This window comes from Babylonia areolata, chromosome 11 (genome assembly GCF_041734735.1).
Source record: "Babylonia areolata isolate BAREFJ2019XMU chromosome 11, ASM4173473v1, whole genome shotgun sequence".
NCBI lineage: Eukaryota > Metazoa > Mollusca > Gastropoda > Neogastropoda > Buccinidae > Babylonia > Babylonia areolata.
In genome coordinates this window covers 37,558,430-37,576,540 of record NC_134886.1, presented here as the reverse complement: position 1 = coordinate 37,576,540, position 18,111 = coordinate 37,558,430, and the positions used below count along the sequence as shown (strand labels likewise).

Below are 18,111 nucleotides of genomic sequence, written 5' to 3'. Positions count from 1 at the left end.
AGAGAGAGAGAGAGAGAGAGAGAGAGAGAGAGAGAGAGAGAGAGAGATGTTGGGGAAGAGATTGTGAACAACCGTATTCAGCGCGAGAAGTATTCAGAGTGTGAAGTGACCGAAAACTGGTGAAAAAAAACCCCATGGCCACAGCTGGTGGGACAAAAATAGCTGTTGGTATTATTTCGTATATCTGTTGGTCAATACAATACAAGCCATTCAATTCCGCCAAGTACTCGAACCCCCCCCCCCACCCGTCCCCCACCGCCGCTCCCCGCCCTCCCCCCGCATCCCCCCCACTCCCCGCAACCCTCTCCCACTCTTCTCACGTTCACACACACAAACACACACACACACACACACACATACAAACGCACGCACGGACACACACACACACACACACACACACACACACACACACACAGAGGGGGGAAAGAACTATTTTAACTTTGCGTAAGAAAGAACATGCGAATTTGTTATTTTCTGTCCAAATTGGCATTAATTAATTGGTGATTAATTTTGTTTTGTTTTGTTTTGTTTTATTTGTGGGGTGTGTGTGTGTGTGTGTGTGTGTGTGTGTGTGTGTGTGTGTGTTTGTGTGTCTGTGTGTCTGTGTGTCAGTGTCTGTGTGTGTGTGTGTTAGGGAAACAAGAACATACCCAGCATGCACCCCCCCCCGAAAACGGAGTATGGCTGCCTACATGGCGGGGTAAAAACGGTCATACACGTAAAAGCCCACTCGTGTGCATACGAGTGAACGCAGAAGAAGAAGAAGAAGAAGAAGAAAGCTCGAGCATCTTCAGCAAGCTGGAACTCCCTCTCAGCTGTCAGTTGATCCGAGACAACAGGAGCCAGTCACAAGGGGACAAATCTTGGGAGTATGGGGAATATACAACCAGCTGTATATTAAATTTCCATCGTAATGTCAAGAGTTAATGAATGAATGAATGGATAGATGATACGGATACTTACACAGCGTCTATCCTAGGTCGGAGACCAAGCTCTAAGCGCTTTACAAAGTCGGGATCATTAACTTGGCACTAAGCAATGGACACCACACAGATAAAGGGGTGGTACAACCGCTTCAAAGATGCAGCACATCAGTGGAGAGTGAAGCACGTTCTGGTAGACCCTCAACATCTCGAAATGAGATCGTCATTGACCAACTGAGGACCCTGGTGATGCACACCTGTGCTTCGTCAAGCTCCCTACTCTCCCGACATGGCTCCGTGTGACTTCTGGCTGTTCCCACAGCTGAAAATACCCCTGGAAGGGACCAGATTTCAGTCCAGAGAAGGCATCATGCAGAATGCGACAGACCAGCTGCACGTCATCCCAAAAGAGGCGTTCCAGCGCTGCTTCCGACAGTGGCAGAACCGTTGGGAGAAGTGTGTGGCAGCCCAAGGGGACTAGTTTGAAGGAGATTCGTGTCAGTATCTGGATACGAGTAGTTTTTATGAACAAAGGTAGGATACTTTTTGAACACACCTCGTATTATGGCACGAAAGTCACACTGTGAAAGGTTCTCGTTTCTTGCAGGAGGGTGGTCCCCATTTCCACACATTTCGCCTTCCTCAGCAGACTGGGCTTTTGAGGAATGGAATACTTGCTTTGATGTCATTCCATTGCTCTATTGTGTGATGTAAACAATGATTCTGTGTTATTCCTCAAGGTTTTTTTTTGGTGTGTGTCTGTTCAGCAATATAATTGGTACCCCTCGTATACACAGACACAGACACAGACATAGTGTGTGTGTGTGTGTGTGTGATATCGTGTAGCTATCTTTGATGACTGTGTTGCAGATTACATCAAGCTACCTGGCCAGCCCATCCAGCCCCCTAACCCCCCTACCTGCCCCCCCTCCACCTACGTTCCACCCACCCCCACCCCCACCCCGCGGTAAAAAAAAAAAGAAAAAAAAAAGCGCGTCATGACTGTCGAAGGCGGGACTGATGATGTCGTGACTTCCTGCACGCCCCACAGTGGACAGACGTCAATGCTGACAATGACGTCAGAATGTGACGTCACCCTGCAGGAGATGATCAGCTCTCTCATTGGTCTGACCGCCGGACCAATATGGCTAGTCGGACACTTCTTGTAAGTGTTGGGATTTCTATCTCCATTATAACGAATTCTGTTGTTTATGTGTCAAGCTGTTTGTTTTATAATGACTACCAAGTTAAACCGATCTCTCAGCCAAAGAAGGCTACTCACTTGCGTAGCTTTCGTCGGCGATCCGGCCGGCTTCTTCAGCGCAACTGCTGGGTAGAGAACTAGCAGCTGTGCGCATCGCTGTGAGCGAACTCACGACAATGCAGTCGACTTGACGAGTGAGGAGTACACCGACGGCAGGTTGTGTCGGCCACGGTCACGGTTGAGGGTGGGGTTCCTGGCGGCGATGTGGACTGCCTCCTTTACTCCCCTCTGGAACAATCTGGCTTCTCTGTCGATAACTGTTTGTTCGTTTACTATGTTTCTGTTCCATGAACGGAGAATGGTGCTTTTTGGTGTGTGTAGGTGTGTGTGTGTGTGTGTGTGTGAACGTGTATGCCTGTGTGTGTGTGTGAGTGTGTGTGTGTTTTATCTTCAGTTTAACGTCTATTCACTATAAGTGTTTTTAGACGAAAAGGAGTAAAGAAGTGGATAAAGGAAAGGGAATGCATGTGAATATTAGTGTAAAAAAAATATTCATGTTATGTATCAGAGGAAAAGTATATTATAAGAAAAAGGTCTAAAGAGATTGTGGTGTGTATTGAATGAGGTGTCATGGGAAGGAGAATATGTATATGCATATCAACAAGTATTAACCTACAACAATGTAAATATAAATAACAACATTAATTATAACACATCAAAGGAGGATACCAACTGGACTGGAGTTTAAAATTTCTGAAAACATTCTAAGCAATGAATAATCATTCAAAATCTTTTCAGTGGCTAATGAAATATTGGAAGAAAAGTCATCAACTACATCTTTAGGAATTAACTGTCTTATGCTCGGACAATGAATGAGTAGATGACTTACAGTTATTTGCTTACCGCATATACATTTTATATTTTTAGAAAATTTTGTACGAAAGGCATTTAAACGAATTCTATACATTAGACTTGTAATTTGTCTTGAATGTGCTGCTGGTGTCAAATTTAGAAAATGTTTGGGATTAGCTGCATTCTTTGTGTTTACACAACATTGGTAATATTGATTATTTGAATCTATAAGTAATTTCTTAAATCGATTTCTAGATACATTTTCTATACAACTAATGTATTCATGTAGATCTAACTGGATGTCAAGTTGTATTGCGCCTTCGAAATTACGTGCTGCTCTTCTAGCTGCTTGGTCTACCCACTCATTTGAAGATATTCCACAGTGCGAAGGTACCCAACAGAAGGTTATTTTAATGCCCTGTTTTGTCAGTTGGTGAATAATATGTTTTATTTCCATTGTCATCTCTATTCGCTTCTTTGAATTTGGAGATTCTATAGCTTTTAATACGGACTTCTAGTCTACACATAATAGAATTTAGATTAGAAAAATTATACTATATTGGTAGACAATATTCCATTTTCACAGCTGAACTTATAGCCATACTTATGGCCTTAAATTATATTTCAGACATTCCGAAAACTGTCAGTGAAATTCTATTATGTGTGTGTGTGTGTGTGTGTGTGTGTGTGTGTGTGTGTGTGTTGTGTGTGTGTGTGTGTGTGTGAGTCAGACTCATGCTCGGGTTCAGACTTACTCGACTTGCTGAAAATCCCATGAAAGGAATCACGAACACTAAAACGCCAAACACCACAGCAGCAGCAGAATCTCGCAAGGAATTTTTTTTTTATCAGTTGTGAACCGTTACACACACACACACATGCGAACACACACATATATATCCAGTTCACGGCAACTCCACCACCGTATCCGCTTTCATCACACCTAGAGCCCTCACCTCCCGGCTCTGAAAAGACGTAAAATCGATATATCTTCGTCTCATTTTCCTCTTTGTGGAAAGACGTAAAATCGATATATCTTCGTCTCATTTTCCTCTTTGTGGAAAGACGTAAAATCGATACATCTTCGCCTCATTTTCCTCTTTGTGGAAAGACGTAAAATCGATATATCTTCGCCTCATTTTCCTCTTTGTGGAAAGACGTAAAATCGGTATGATATCTTTGTCTCATTTTCCTCTTAGTGGAAAGACGTAAAATCGATATAATATCTTCGTCTCATTTTCCTGTTAGTGAAAAGACGTAAAATCGATATGATAAATTATCATCGTCTCATATTCCTCTTAGTGAAAAGACGTAAAATCGATATAATATCTTTGTCTCATTTTCCTCTTCGTGAAAAGACGCAAAATCGATATGATATCTTCGTCTCATTTTCCTCTTAGTGAAACGACGCAAAATCGATATGATATCTTCGTCTCATTTTCCTCTTAGTGAAAAGACGTAAAATCGATATAGTGAGAAGACGTAAAATTGGTATGATATCTTCGTCTCATATCCTTATTAGTGAAAAGACGTAAAATTGATCACAAATAACGACAGCAACAATAATCTGTATATTTGAATATATACACATTCTTCAGTATATCTATATATGAATATACACATGACCAGTTTTGGCTGAAAATGCTCACACTCAAGAACTTGAGTTTCAAGAGGTCTGTGTGTGTGTGTGTGTGTGTGTGTGTGTGTGTGTGTGTGTGTGTGCGCGCGCGCGCGTGCGTGCGTGCGTGCGTGCGTGCGTGTGTGTGTGTGTGTGTGTGTGTGTGTGTGTGTGAACGAACAATATTGTCAGAGGAGTCCTTGGCTAGGGAAAACACTGGTAATATGCGAGGCAGATTGTCAATTTGACTTCTGTTGTCTCCCTTCCATTACAGTTTAGTCGTGCCGACCTTTTTTCGCGCAGGACTGTCCGTCTTGCTGGAAACCATAGTAGAACTCTATTAACGATTTAAAAAAAAAATGCACGTTAGATGCCTCGGAAAAATATTATCATATAATGGAAGAATGTTCTTCTCGTAGTTGTGGTATCTATGAGAGTTATTTTCTTTTAGCTGTTATTTCTGTAATAATTATGTTCTGCTGGCCATCAGATGTATCTGTTTTGTTCATCTGTCATATCTGTAAAAGTTTTGTTGTACTAGCTGTCATATTTATATAAGAGCTCCGTTCTCCTGGCTGTCATATCCGTAAGTTATGTTCTCCTAGCTGTCATATCTGTAAGTTATGTTCTCCTAGCTGTCATATCTGTAAGTTATGTTCTCCTAGCTGTCATATCTGTAAGTTATGTTCTCCTAGCTGTCATATCTGTAAGTTATGTTCTCCTAGCTGTCATATCTGTAAGTTATGTTCTCCTAGCTGTCATATCTGTAAGTTATGTTCTCCTAGCTGTCATATCTGTAAGTTATGTTCTCCTAGCTGTCATATCTGTAAGTTATGTTGTCCTAAGTTATGTTGTCCTAACTGTCATATATGTAAGTTATGTTCTCCTAACTGACATATATGTAAGTTATGTTGTCCTAAGTTATGTTGTCCTAACTGTCATATATGTAAATTATGTTGTCCTAAGTTATGTTCTCCTAACTGACATATATGTAAGTTATGTTGTCCTAACTGTCATATCTCTAAGTTATGTTCTCCTAACTGACATATATGTAAGTTATGTTGTCCTAAGTTATGTTGTCCTAACTGTCATATATGTAAATTATGTTGTCCTAAGTTATGTTCTCCTAACTGACATATATGTAAGTTATGTTGTCCTAAGTTATGTTCTCCTAACTGTCATATCTGTAAGTTATGTTCTCCTAACTGTCATATATGTAAGTTATGTTGTCCTAATTGTCATATCTGTAGGTTATGTTCTCCTAACTGTCATATATGTAAGACTTATGTTCTCCCGTCATATCTGTAAGCTATGTACTCCTGTCATATATGTAAGACTTACGTTCCCCTGTCATATCTGTAAGTTATGTTCCCCTAACTGTCATATATGTAAGACTTATGTTCCCCTGTCATATCTGTAAGTTATGTTCCCCTAACTGTCATATATGTCTTATGTTCTCCTAACTGTAATATATGTAATTTATGTTCTCCTAGCTGTCATATCTGTAAGTTATGTTCTCCTAACTGTCATATATATACGACTTACGTTCTCCTAACTGTAATATCTGTAAGACATGTTCTCACCACTGTCATATCTGTAAGTTATGTAATCCTAACTGTCATATTATAAGAGCTATGATATCCTAGTTGACATATTTCTAGGAGTTATGTTATTCAAGCTGCCATATATGTTGGAGTTATGTTTTCTTGTCACATAATCATGTAAAAATGATATTCTCCTAACTGTCACGTGTGTAAGAACTTCATTCTCACAGCTGTCATATTAGGAAGAATTTTGGTCTCCAAGCTTTCATTTCTAGGAGAATTCTGTTCTCCTAGATGCCCTGTCTAGAACAATTGTGTCATCCTGGCGGTCATATCGATAAGAGTTAGGTTCTCCTGCCTGCTATATCGTAAGACCTATGGTGAGGTTCTCCTGCCTGCTATATCGTAAGACCTATGGTGAGGTTCTCCTGCCTGCTATATCGTAAGACCTATGGTGTCCTTGCTGCCATATCTGCACGAGTTCTGTCCTCCTGGCTTCAACTCACTGGGTGCAAGAGTCTTTCATCGAAGCTGGTCACTGTATCATTCGTTGGTCATCCGCTGCATTGCACAGCCTGTTCTCGTGGCTTTGTGTGTGTATCATCGTCTTCAAAAACAGTGTGCGTTGTTCAGTCTCGGAAGTTACAATACAATACAATACAATTCAATACAATACAATGCATCGTTATTCATCCATTTGGAAATCAAATTGTGCATCCACAGGCTCCTCACTCACCCTACACAATATCTCAGCTCACAGTCAAGTCCACCACACTCACAACATGGCAAATGTTAGAGAAAAAAGAAAGAAAAAAAAAAGAGCAACATATAAAGCTACATACACAATAGCAAGTAAAGCAAGCAAGTGATATAACACAGCGGGTACATCCCCCCTCTCTCAGCCCCTTCACCCCCCCCTGGCACCCTTCCCCCACACACACACAGCCAAGTCCACACACACAGTAACAAAAGCAACATATAAAGCTGAATACAAAATAAGTAACGCAAGCAAGTAATGCAACACAGCGGGTACACCCCCCCCCCACACACACACACACCCCCGACCCCCCAGTCTCCCATATCCCCCCCAAGTCACCTTACCCTCCACACACAGCTGGAGTGGTTGACAGGTGATTTACTGACAGACAACACTCTATGCTATGGTGAGGACCTTTTAGCCGCTGGTTTTTCTGTGGATGGTTGTCATTGAACGGACTTACCTGGTCTCAGGGGGAATTTCGGGGGAAATTTGTTGCAAAAAGCGAAATGAAAAAGACCTAAAGTGATTGTGGGTTTGTTGGTGGGTGGGTGGTGGGGTAGTGTGTGTGTGTGTGTGTGTGTGTGTGTGTGTGTGTGTGTGTGTATCTGTGAGTGAGTGTGCGTTTGAAAAGAGAGAGACAGAGACACAGAGAGAGAGAGAGAGAGAGAGATGTGTGTGTGTGTGTGTGTGTGTGTGTGTGTGTGTGTTCGTGTTTCGTTCTCTCTCTCTCTCTCTCTCTCTCTCTCTCTGTGTGTGTGTGTGTGTGAGCGTGAGTGTGTGTCTTCATGTGTGTATGTATGAGTGTGTATATGTGAATAGCACAGACTGTGTGTAAATCGAAGCAGACTTATTTTACAACTGAGCTGAAACGAAAATGACTCTGCACTGACGTCAACTAGCTAGACGATTGACGTCAGCGATGATAAAATCAATAAGCCGTCATCATCAGGGAGAAACTGGGATTTTTATTCATGTACTTTACCCCACTTGTAGGTCACTTCTGCATTTGTCTGTTTGCCTGTCTAACCTTTCAGTTCTGTTCGCCTTTCAGTCTCTCTCTCTCTCTCCCCCTCTCTCTCTCTCTCTCTCTCTCTCTCTCTCTCTCTCTCTCTCGTACTATCGACAGTCATGTTTATTCAAGCTGAGTTTATTATTGTCATCCACGAGACTTGCTGATATATGGAATCTGGCACTGTTTTTACACCAGGCATTTAAATTTCGGGATATCGTGACATCTTAAGATGCTGTACTTCATTGCAGCGTTTATGTAATATGTGTACTTATTATGGTTGGTTATATATTTTCATTTTGTTTGTTATTACTTATATTGTCACTTACCCCTTCATAAGGGGCCTAGGCCTATTGATGAATAAATAATCTGAATCTGAATCTCTCTCTCTCTCTCTCTCTCTCTCTCTCTCTCTCTCTCTCTGTGCCTCTCTCTGTGCATCTGTCTTTTTTGTTGTTTTGTCAGTAGCCTGCTTCTCTGTCTGTGAACTCACTGCCTGTCTCTTTCTCAGATACAGATACAGGTACAGATACAGAGGTAGGGACTATGATAAGCCTCACGGCTTTTCCACGTCCCATCTTCAAATATGTATTTTTGGGGTTTGCAGTTGCATGCTGATTTGCCTATCAATTAATTGTCAAAATCATATTTCTGAGCTAATGGCCTAGGGTCGTTATCCAAAAGACTGTTTTTGAAGTGGGTTGTATTGTTAGCTCACTTTGTTAAATCTAATAGTGCATTCCATCCTTTAACAGCTCTGATGGTGAAGGATGATTTGCGAACATTTGCCCTACAAAATTGTGTATAAAAATTTGTATTTGAACTTCTGGTTATATCAGATTTGTTAGTTGTGAAAAAAGTGTTAGGGTCAATGTCATCACTCACTCATTCACTCACTCTCTGTTTGCGTGTGGGTTTATTATGTCTGAGCGTTTCCGTATAATTATGTTGTTTTTTTCCGATGTGTTTGTCTGAGTAGCTGCTTACACCGATGATTTTTGTTCTTAATGCCTCACTCAAGAAACAGAGAGACAGAGAGTCAGATAAAGAGAGAGAGAAAGAGAGAGAGAGAGAGAGAGAGAGAGAGAGAGAGAGAGAGAGAGAGAGAGAGAGAGAGAGAGATATATATATATATATATGTGTGTGTGTGTGTGTGTGTGTGATAGAGAGACAGACAGACAGAGAGTCAGATAAAGAGAGAGAGAAAGAAAGAGAGAGAGATGTATATATATATATATATATATATATGTGTGTGTGTGTGTGTGTGTGTGTGTGTGTGTGTGTGTGTGTGATAGAGAGACAGACAGACAGAGAGTGAGTGAGTGAGACAGACAGACAGAACCACAGGGCTGCATCGTACTTTACATGTGTTGCAGGATTCTCTCTGTTAGGCAGCGGATATCCCAAAGCACAGGACTTCCGGCATGGGTCACGTGCTCTCTAATTCCGCATTGTGTTGCTGACGTCATCAGCTGCGCAGGCGCTATGCTCGCCTTCCAACTGTTTCCGCAGGTTTGGTTGGTAGCAGGGAAGGGAAATGCTGTAATCATTTTGACTTGTAGATCACTCAGTAAATATATACAGTTTGTACATAACACACACACACACACACACACACACACACACACACACACACACACAAAATATATATATATATTTTTTTTTTCCATAGTCCATAACATTGGACAGATTACGCGAAAAGTGTTATTGCCTACTGTAACAGTAGTAAAAACAAACAAACAAACAAACAAAACAAAAAAACAAAACAATCAATTTTCATAAAAAGAATATCACTCGAAGCATTTTCCAAACCTTGTTTATTCATGTGAAAATGCCTTTCGTTTTGACCTTGCCAAACCGAAAAGTCAATGCCTAAATCACGTATTGCAAACACACGGATACACGTTGCGAGAACATACACTTAAAGCACGTTATACTTGCTATAATGTTCTCTCTCTCTCTCTCTCTCTCTCTCTCTCTCTGTGATATACCCAATCAATTGTAAAATTTCGAACTGGATTGAACTGTTTAATTAACGCCCGCTTCTTACTTTCTAACATCACGATCGCACCACAAATGCATGCTAGATTTTGGCGCTGCTAATCATGTGAATCATTCAATTGACCCTTGTGAAGAGTTAAGGGCCGAAACACTTGACTGAAGGGGGCTTCTTATCTGAAAACATTGTACTGTCCAGCTCTCCCTAGAGTTTCTTATAACTGAATCATTTGTTATTTGCTTCTCCTTTTTTTTTTTGACTCACTTGTGTAAACAAAGTGAGTCTATGTTTTAACCCGGTGTTCGGTTGTCTGTGTGTGTGTGTGTGTGTGTGTGTGTCCGTGGTAAACGTTAACATTGACATTTTCTCTGCAAATACTTTGGCAGTTGACACCAAATTAGGCATAAAAATAGGAAAAATTCAGTTCTTTCCAGTCATCTTGTTTAAAACAATATTGCACCTCTGGGATGGGCACAAAAAAAAGAAAAGAAAAAAAAAGCCTAATTATATGCAAACTGCATTTACTGTTATATTTTTATTTTTTCTATTCTCTAAACTTGGCACTTTGATCTGATATTCTGACCCAACAACAAGAGCAATCATTATTATCATTTTTTGTTCAAACAGGAACTTCTTTTGCTAAGCATGGAAGTTTTATTTATTTTGCAAACGTTTTGGTGCAGATAGTAAAAAAGGGAAATTACTCTGTAATTTGCTTTAAACTGATCTTTCTCATCTTAAACATTACATTTTGAAATTATACTCAATACATAAAAAGCTTGGATTTTTTTTATTTTTTTAAGTGTATCACAAGTGAGTCTTGAAGGCCTTGCCTCTCTTGTTTTTTTTTTTTTTGTGTGTGTGTGTGTGTGAACCAGATCGTCTTTGCTCTGATGATGTCCTGTGTCCACATTGGAGTCTTGGTGGTGATCGTGTTGCGTCACCTCTTCTGCAACACCAGAGAGGACGATCGTGAGTTGTTCGTCAGTCTCTCTCTCTGTCTCCTGCCTCTGTCTCTGTCTCTCTCTCTCTCTCTCTCTCTCTCGTTCATTATTAGTATTATATCTTTGCATCCCTCTTCAGGAGGGAGGGGCCGTAGCCTAAACTGAATAAATTCCGTATCGTTTCGTTTCTGTTTCGTTTCGTTTCGTTTCGTTTCGTCTCTCTCTCTCTCTCTCTCTCTCTCTCTCTCTCTCTCTCTCTCACACACACACACACACACCGGGGACATGTCCCCTATCCCCTCCACGTAATAAGTGTATGTTCCATGTTTGTTTTTTTGTTTTGTTCTGTTGTTGTTGTTGAGTTGTTTGTTTGTTTTTTGGGGGGATGAGGGGGGTGGTTTAATGCTTTTGTTTTTGTTCGGTTGTCTCTTTGTTTATTTTTCCCTAAAGTTCTTAATGCTCTTACATGGTTTTGCACGAAGCACAAACAACATTTACAATAAGAACAAAACCAAAAACAAAAAAATAAACAGATTTTTTAATGTGGTCTTTGAGAGAAGAAAAATCAAAACTTCACATTGTGGATTTTGTTTTGTTTTGTTTTTGTTGTTGTTGTTTTTTGTTTGTTTTTTGTTGTTGTCTCTTTTATTTTATTTTATTTATTTATTTACTTTTTTGTATTTTGTCACAACAATGAATTCAAAATCATTCTCAGTGCATGGCAACCCCCTACTGGTCAACTCAGGCTGCGCCACCACCACCACTACTACCACGGTGTCTCTCTGCTCTGGTGGTTGCCCGCTGAAATTCTGCCCCCGGCTGTCGCTGCTCATGATCGTCACTCTGGCGTCCGCTGACGTCACTGCCACAGACCTTCTCGCAGCACGCGCGTCGTCTGATGACGTGAGTCACTATAGTAGGACCTAGTAAGCTAGGTTGCTGCTAGGTGATTACATCGATTGGAAAACAAATAAAACTGCCGGCAGAAAAAAAAAGGGGGGTGGCGCTCTTTGTGCAGCCACGCGCTGTCCTTGTATTAGGGAGAGTAGCCCTGAATTTCACACAGAGAAATCTGTTGTGACAGAAAAAGAGTAATACAATACAATACAATACAATACGATGCAATACAATGCAATGCAATACAATACAATGAGTGATAAGAAACTCTAGGGAGAGCTGGACAGTACAAGGTCTTCAGAATAGAAGCCCCCCCTCAGTGTTTCGGCCCTTAACTCCTTACATCCTAAGGGGGCCGGGCCGCACCCAGGTCATGACTCCTGGATGCCCTTGTATTGCTGCCTTTTTTGTTTGTTTGTTTTTTCTTTTTTTTCTCCCTGGTCCTGAGCAGGCTCGAACCCGCGTCCTCCAGGGTGATAGCCACTTCAGGACGGAGTCATTTTTTTTCTGGCCGACGTTTTAACCACTGAGCCATCCTACGCAAGTCGTGAGAAACTGGGTTTCTAGTGAGGTAGGGGTGGGGTATTTTTAACTAATCTGCTTATCATGGTTGGAAAAAGGTGGGAAGGGGAGAGCAGTAGAGGAGGCAGTCATGAGATCAGCGCAAGGCTGTGTGTACCAGTGGGCCTACTGCTACTAGCGTCTATCTGTGTCTATGGTGCATATCTGTTATGCATGTGTGGGTGTATGTGCGAATGTGCGTCTTCATGTTTTACATTTATTCGCTTGTTTATCATCATTGTTGTCTTATTTATTTATTTTTTTATTATTATTATTTTATTATTATGATTATTATTATTACTACTACCTTTTTCTATATTATAATTATTATTTATTTATTTATTTATTTATGTAAGCTTACCTATTATTTATTCCCCCCTTTTTTTTTCTTTTTCTTTCTTTTTTCTCAAGGCCTGACTAAGCGCGTTGGGTTACGCTGCTGGTCAGGCATCTGCTTGGCAGATGTGGTGTAGCGTATATGGTTTTGTCCGAACGCAGTGACGCCTCCTTGAGCTACTGAAACTGGAACTGAAGCTGTGTCGGCTTCTCTTGTCTGTCTGTTACCGGAGCAATGTCTATTTGTTGGCGCCTTTCTGTGTGGGTCTGTCTGTTTCGGTATCAATGTCTGTCTGTTGGTGCCTCTGTGTCTGTCTGTCTGTCTCGGTATCAATTCTGTCAGTTAGTGCCTCTGTGTCTGTCTGTCTGTTTCGGTATCAATGTCTGTTGGTGTCTCTGTGTCTGTCTGTTTCGGTATCAATGTCTGTTGGTGCCTCTGTGTCTGTCTGTCTGTCAGTCTGTTTCGGTATCAATGTCTGTCTGTTAGTGCCTCTGTGTCTGTCTGTTTCGGTATCAATGTCTGTTAGTGCCTCTGTGTCTGTCTGTCTGTTTCGGAATCAATGTCTGTCTGTTGGCGTCTCTGTGTCTGTCTGTTTCGGTATCAATGTCTGTTAGTGCCTCTGTGTCTGTCTGTTTCGGTATCAATGTTTGTCTGTTAGTACCTCTGTGTCTGTCTGTTTCGGTATCAATGTATGTCTGTTAGTGCCTCTGCGTCTGTCTGTTTCGGTATCAATGTTTGTCTGTTACTGTCTCTGTGTCTGTCTGTTTCGGTATCAATGTCTGTCTGTTAGTGCCTCTGTGTCTGTCTGTTTCGGTATCAATGTCTGTCTGTTAGTGCCTCTGTGTCTGTCTGTCTGTCTGTTTCGGTATCAATGTCTGTTAGTGCCTCTGTGTCTGTCTGTTTCGGTATCAATGTCTGTCTGTTAGTGCCTCTGTATATGTCTGTTTCGGTATCAATGCCTGTTGGTGTCTCTGTGTCTGTCTGTTTCGGTATCAATGTTTGTCTGTTAGTACCTCTGTGTCTGTCTGTTTCGGTATCAATGTTTGTCTGTTAGTACCTCTGTGTCTGTCTGTGTCGGTATCAATGTCTGTTAGTGCCTCTGTGTCTGTCTGTTTCGGTATCAATGTCTGTTAGTGCCTCTGTGTCTGTCTGTTTCGGAATCAATGTCTGTCTGTTGGCGTCTCTGTGTCTGTCTGTTTCGGTATCAATGTCTGTTAGTGCCTCTGTGTCTGTCTGTGTCGGTATCAATGTCTGTTAGTGCCTCTGTGGCTGTCTGTTTCGGTATCAATGTTTGTCTGTTAGTACCTCTGTGTCTGTCTGTTTCGGTATCAATGTTTGTTAGTACCTCTGTGTCTGTCTGTGTCGGTATCAATGTCTGTTAGTACCTCTGTGGCTGTCTGTGTCGGTATCAATGTCTGTTAGTGCCTCTGTGTCTGTCTGTTTCGGTATCAATGTTTGTCTGTTAGTACCTCTGTGTCTGTCTGTTTCGGTATCAATGTTTGTTAGTACCTCTGTGGCTGTCTGTGTCGGTATCAATGTCTGTTAGTGCCTCTGTGTCTGTCTGTTTCGGTATCAATGTTTGTCTGTTAGTACCTCTGTGTCTGTCTGTGTCGGTATCAATGTCTGTTAGTGCCTCTGTGTCTGTCTGTTTCGGTATCAATGTCTGTTAGTGTCTCTGTGTCTGTCTGTTTCGGTATCAATGTCTGTCTGTTAGTGCCTCTGTGTCTGTCTGTGTCGGTATCAATGTCTGTTAGTGCCTCTGTGTCTGTCTGTTTCGGTATCAATGTCTGTCTGTTAGTACCTCTGTGTCTGTCTGTGTCGGTATCAGTGTCTGTCTGTTAGTGCCTCTGTGTCTGTCTGTCTGTCTGTTTCGGTATCAATGTCTGTTAGTGCCTCTGTGGCTGTCTGTGTCGGTATCAATGTCTGTTAGTGCCTCTGTGTCTGTCTGTTTCGGTATCAATGTCTGTCTGTTAGTGTCTCTGTGTCTGTCTGTTTCGGTATCAATGTTTGTTAGTACCTCTGTGGCTGTCTGTGTCGGTATCAATGTCTGTTGGTGCCTCTGTGTCTGTCTGTTTCGGTATCAATGTCTGTCTGTTAGTGCCTCTGTGTCTGTCTGTTTCGGTATCAATGTCTGTCTGTTGATGCCTCTGTGTTCTGTGTGTCTGTGTGTTTCGGTATCAGTGTCTGTCTGTTGATGCCTCTGTGTCTGTCTGTTTCGGTATCAATGTCTGTCTGTTAGTGCCTCTGTGCCTGTCTGTCTGTTTCGGTATCAATGTCTGTCTGTTAGTGCCTCTGTGTCTGTCTGTTTCGGTATCAATGTCTGTCTGTTAGTGCCTCTGTGCCTGTCTGTCTGTTTCGGTATCAATGTCTGTCTGTTGATGCCTCTGTGTCTGTTTTTGGTATCAATTTCCGTTCGTTTGCACTGCTCTGTCAGTCAGCTTGCTTCAGCATCAATATCTGTTTGTTGGCGCATCTCAGTCTGTTTCTTATATATATATATATATATATATATATATATATATATATATATATATATATATATATATATATATATATAAGATATATATATGTATATATATATATATATATATATATGTCTTGTTTGAGCATTTCTGTCTGTCTGACGCAGTCGTATCTCACAAAAGAAGGTTTTTCCATTGTATTGATAATTTTTAAATAAAATAAAATACGAGAAACAAAACAACAGCATGACATTGATCTATCCACAGAACTCTTGTGGTATTGCGATTCTAATCAACGGAACAGCAATGTGTGACAAGGTCGGCTCTTAAGCTCAGAAAGTAAAGAAGAAGAAGAAGAAGAAGACGAGGAGGAGGAGGAGGAGGAGAAGGAAGAATAGAATAGAATAGAATAGAATAGAATATGTCTTTATTACCAAGTGTACCGGGGTCACAAGGAATATTGGGGTTGGGGGGCCGGGGGTGGGGGGGATAGTACATAACAAGATACGAACATAAATCGAAAATAATACACAAACCCAGTTAAATAGTAGAAATTAGGATGCATACAAGTGCATATCAATATAAAACCTCACACATGCACACACTGCACACGCACACACACACACACACACACACACACACACACACATACACACATGCACGCACGCACACACGCACGCACACACACACACACACATACACATACACACATGCACGCACGCACACACGCACGCACACACACACACACACACACACGTTTGAACAGAAGCTGCATATTACATGTGGATGGGGCTGATGACTAGTTCTTCAGGTAGATGGTTGTTGATTGCACAATATTCTATCATGAAGAAGAAGTTGCAACAACTGCAGATGAAGTGGCCTGGCAATACGAAGAATGAAAAAAAAATTCTGTTTTTTTTTTTAAATTTGGTTCATAAATCTTACTGCTGATTGATCCGCTTTTTTAAAATTTTTTATGTGAACACCATATCTTTGATCTTTGTTCTTCTGCCCGAGTATATATAATTTCATTTTCTTGAATTAACTTTTCCTCTTCAACAGTCTGAACCACCATGGAGGGAGATAACCGGTGAAGTGCTTGGTACAACAGCTTGCCTGGGACATTGGATGGTCTCCCTTTACGAAGCACTCTGTATGGTGAGTAGGGGGGCAGTTGAAGAAAGAAAGACAGACAGCCAGACAGACAGATAGAATGAATGAATGAATGAATGAATGAATGAATCTTTATTTTCCAACGGTGAAGATATTAGCACTTTGGCCGACTTACACATCTGCCGTTGTTCTAAGAGACACACAAACATGTACGCATATAAATGTAGTTATACTGAATACTCAATACATATATAATGTACGAGTATAACACAGCGTCAAACTGAGAGACACAACATCACTCACATCTGTACGGAACGGAAGCGAGTAACACACACACGCACACACGCACACACACACACACACACACACACACACACACCAAGGGAAAAACAACAAAACCCTAGCATGAATGATACACATGAATGATTCAAGTGAAATTAACACAGAAAAGTAACGATAAAATTTTAAACATAGATGTAAGAGACATAAAAGGCAGCAAATAAGGCGACGGGTAATAGGGATATGGACAGATAGACACATTATGTGAAAGACAGAGAGAGGGAGAGACAGAGGGGAGAGAGAGACACAGATAGACAGACAGAGATGTAAAAATATGTCAGTGTGGGAAGAAAAAAAAAAAGAGTTGGGTGAGGGTGGTTCACAATTTGTAATACATGTAAGTATACAAAATCGTAGACGTGACCAGACTAGAGTTTGATTTCGTTTGTTTGTGTCCACTGTAAAGAGAAAATCTCTGAAATAATATTATATGGCGTGATAGATAGATAGATAGATAGATAGAGTGGGAAAGAGAGAGAGATTTTACTTGACCTGACCTAACTAGACTTTAGTTATATGAATGTCATGAAACCCAAAATGATTTACTGACACAACCAAAGAAGTGAATGTGCGTGTAGTTGCATGTGTTGGCAGGTGTGTGTGTGTGTGTGTGTGTGTGTGTGTGTGTGTGTGTGTGTGTGTGAGAGAGAGAGAGAGAGAGAGAGAGATGCACGTACAAAAATTTGTGTGTTTGTCTTTGCATGAACGTATGCGAACACTACCATATAGAAAACTTTTTTTGACTTAAAGAAAAAGAATTTCTTGACGAAAAACTTTTTTTTATATTTGGAAACGTCTGCTTGGAACGACAAATACTCGTATCCGTGACATAGTGGTGGGGTACTTAAAAAGGTATTAGAGTTTGTCTGCATGGAAAAACTGGATTTTTCTTTTGTGTGAAGTTTTCTGCATCAGTAGGGGGGAAAAAAATCCCAGAAAAGCTTGGTTCATTCCAAGGTTACGAGACGACCAGTTTTGCTTTCTTCGCTTCATACCAGAACATTCTGAGATCGACAACTAAACTAAAAGACATCTTCGCAGCCGACTTCGCTGCTTTCTGTTTTTCTTTCTTTCTGTCTGTCTCTGTCTGTCTTTCTCTCTCTCTTTCTTTTTGTCTATCTTTCGTTCTTTCTGTTAGCCTGTCTGTCTTTCTTTCTTTCATTCTAAAAGCACAGCCAACCAACCACACAGGGCGGTATCAGTGCTGAAAAAAAACTGTAAATATCAATCCCGTATAATCTCGAAAAAACAACACCACCACCGACACGAACATTAGGCACAAGTACAGTTATATTCATGTACATAAACCCAGATCATGCCACTGACATTGACCCTTCATCATGTTTTACACCAGATAATTAAAAAAAAACAAACAAACATGAAGATACAAATAATTATCATATGTAATCAACAAAACCATATATATTGTTAACAGTGGTAGAAAACTACGACAATGCCAAATTGCACCTCTCACGTCTAAGAGGCACACCAAAGAAAAAAAGAAGAAGAAGAAAGAAAAAAAAAAGAAAAAAAAAAAAAAACAAAACAA

The 18,111-nt window shown here is 40.8% G+C and overlaps 1 protein-coding gene across 1 annotated transcript in view; it reads left to right on the top strand.

Moving 5' to 3' along the window:
* The first annotated feature begins 1,921 nt into the window (after positions 1 to 1,921).
* LOC143287239 (uncharacterized) overlaps positions 1,922 to 18,111 on the top strand; it is a 95,482-nt gene continuing 79,292 nt past the window's right edge. The window contains exons 1-5 of the mRNA XM_076595184.1: positions 1,922 to 2,088; positions 9,287 to 9,422; positions 10,788 to 10,881; positions 11,569 to 11,756; positions 16,173 to 16,268. Coding sequence (XP_076451299.1) covers positions 1,922 to 2,088; positions 9,287 to 9,422; positions 10,788 to 10,881; positions 11,569 to 11,756; positions 16,173 to 16,268 — 681 coding nt within the window. The remainder of the gene's footprint in view (positions 2,089 to 9,286; positions 9,423 to 10,787; positions 10,882 to 11,568; positions 11,757 to 16,172; positions 16,269 to 18,111) is intronic.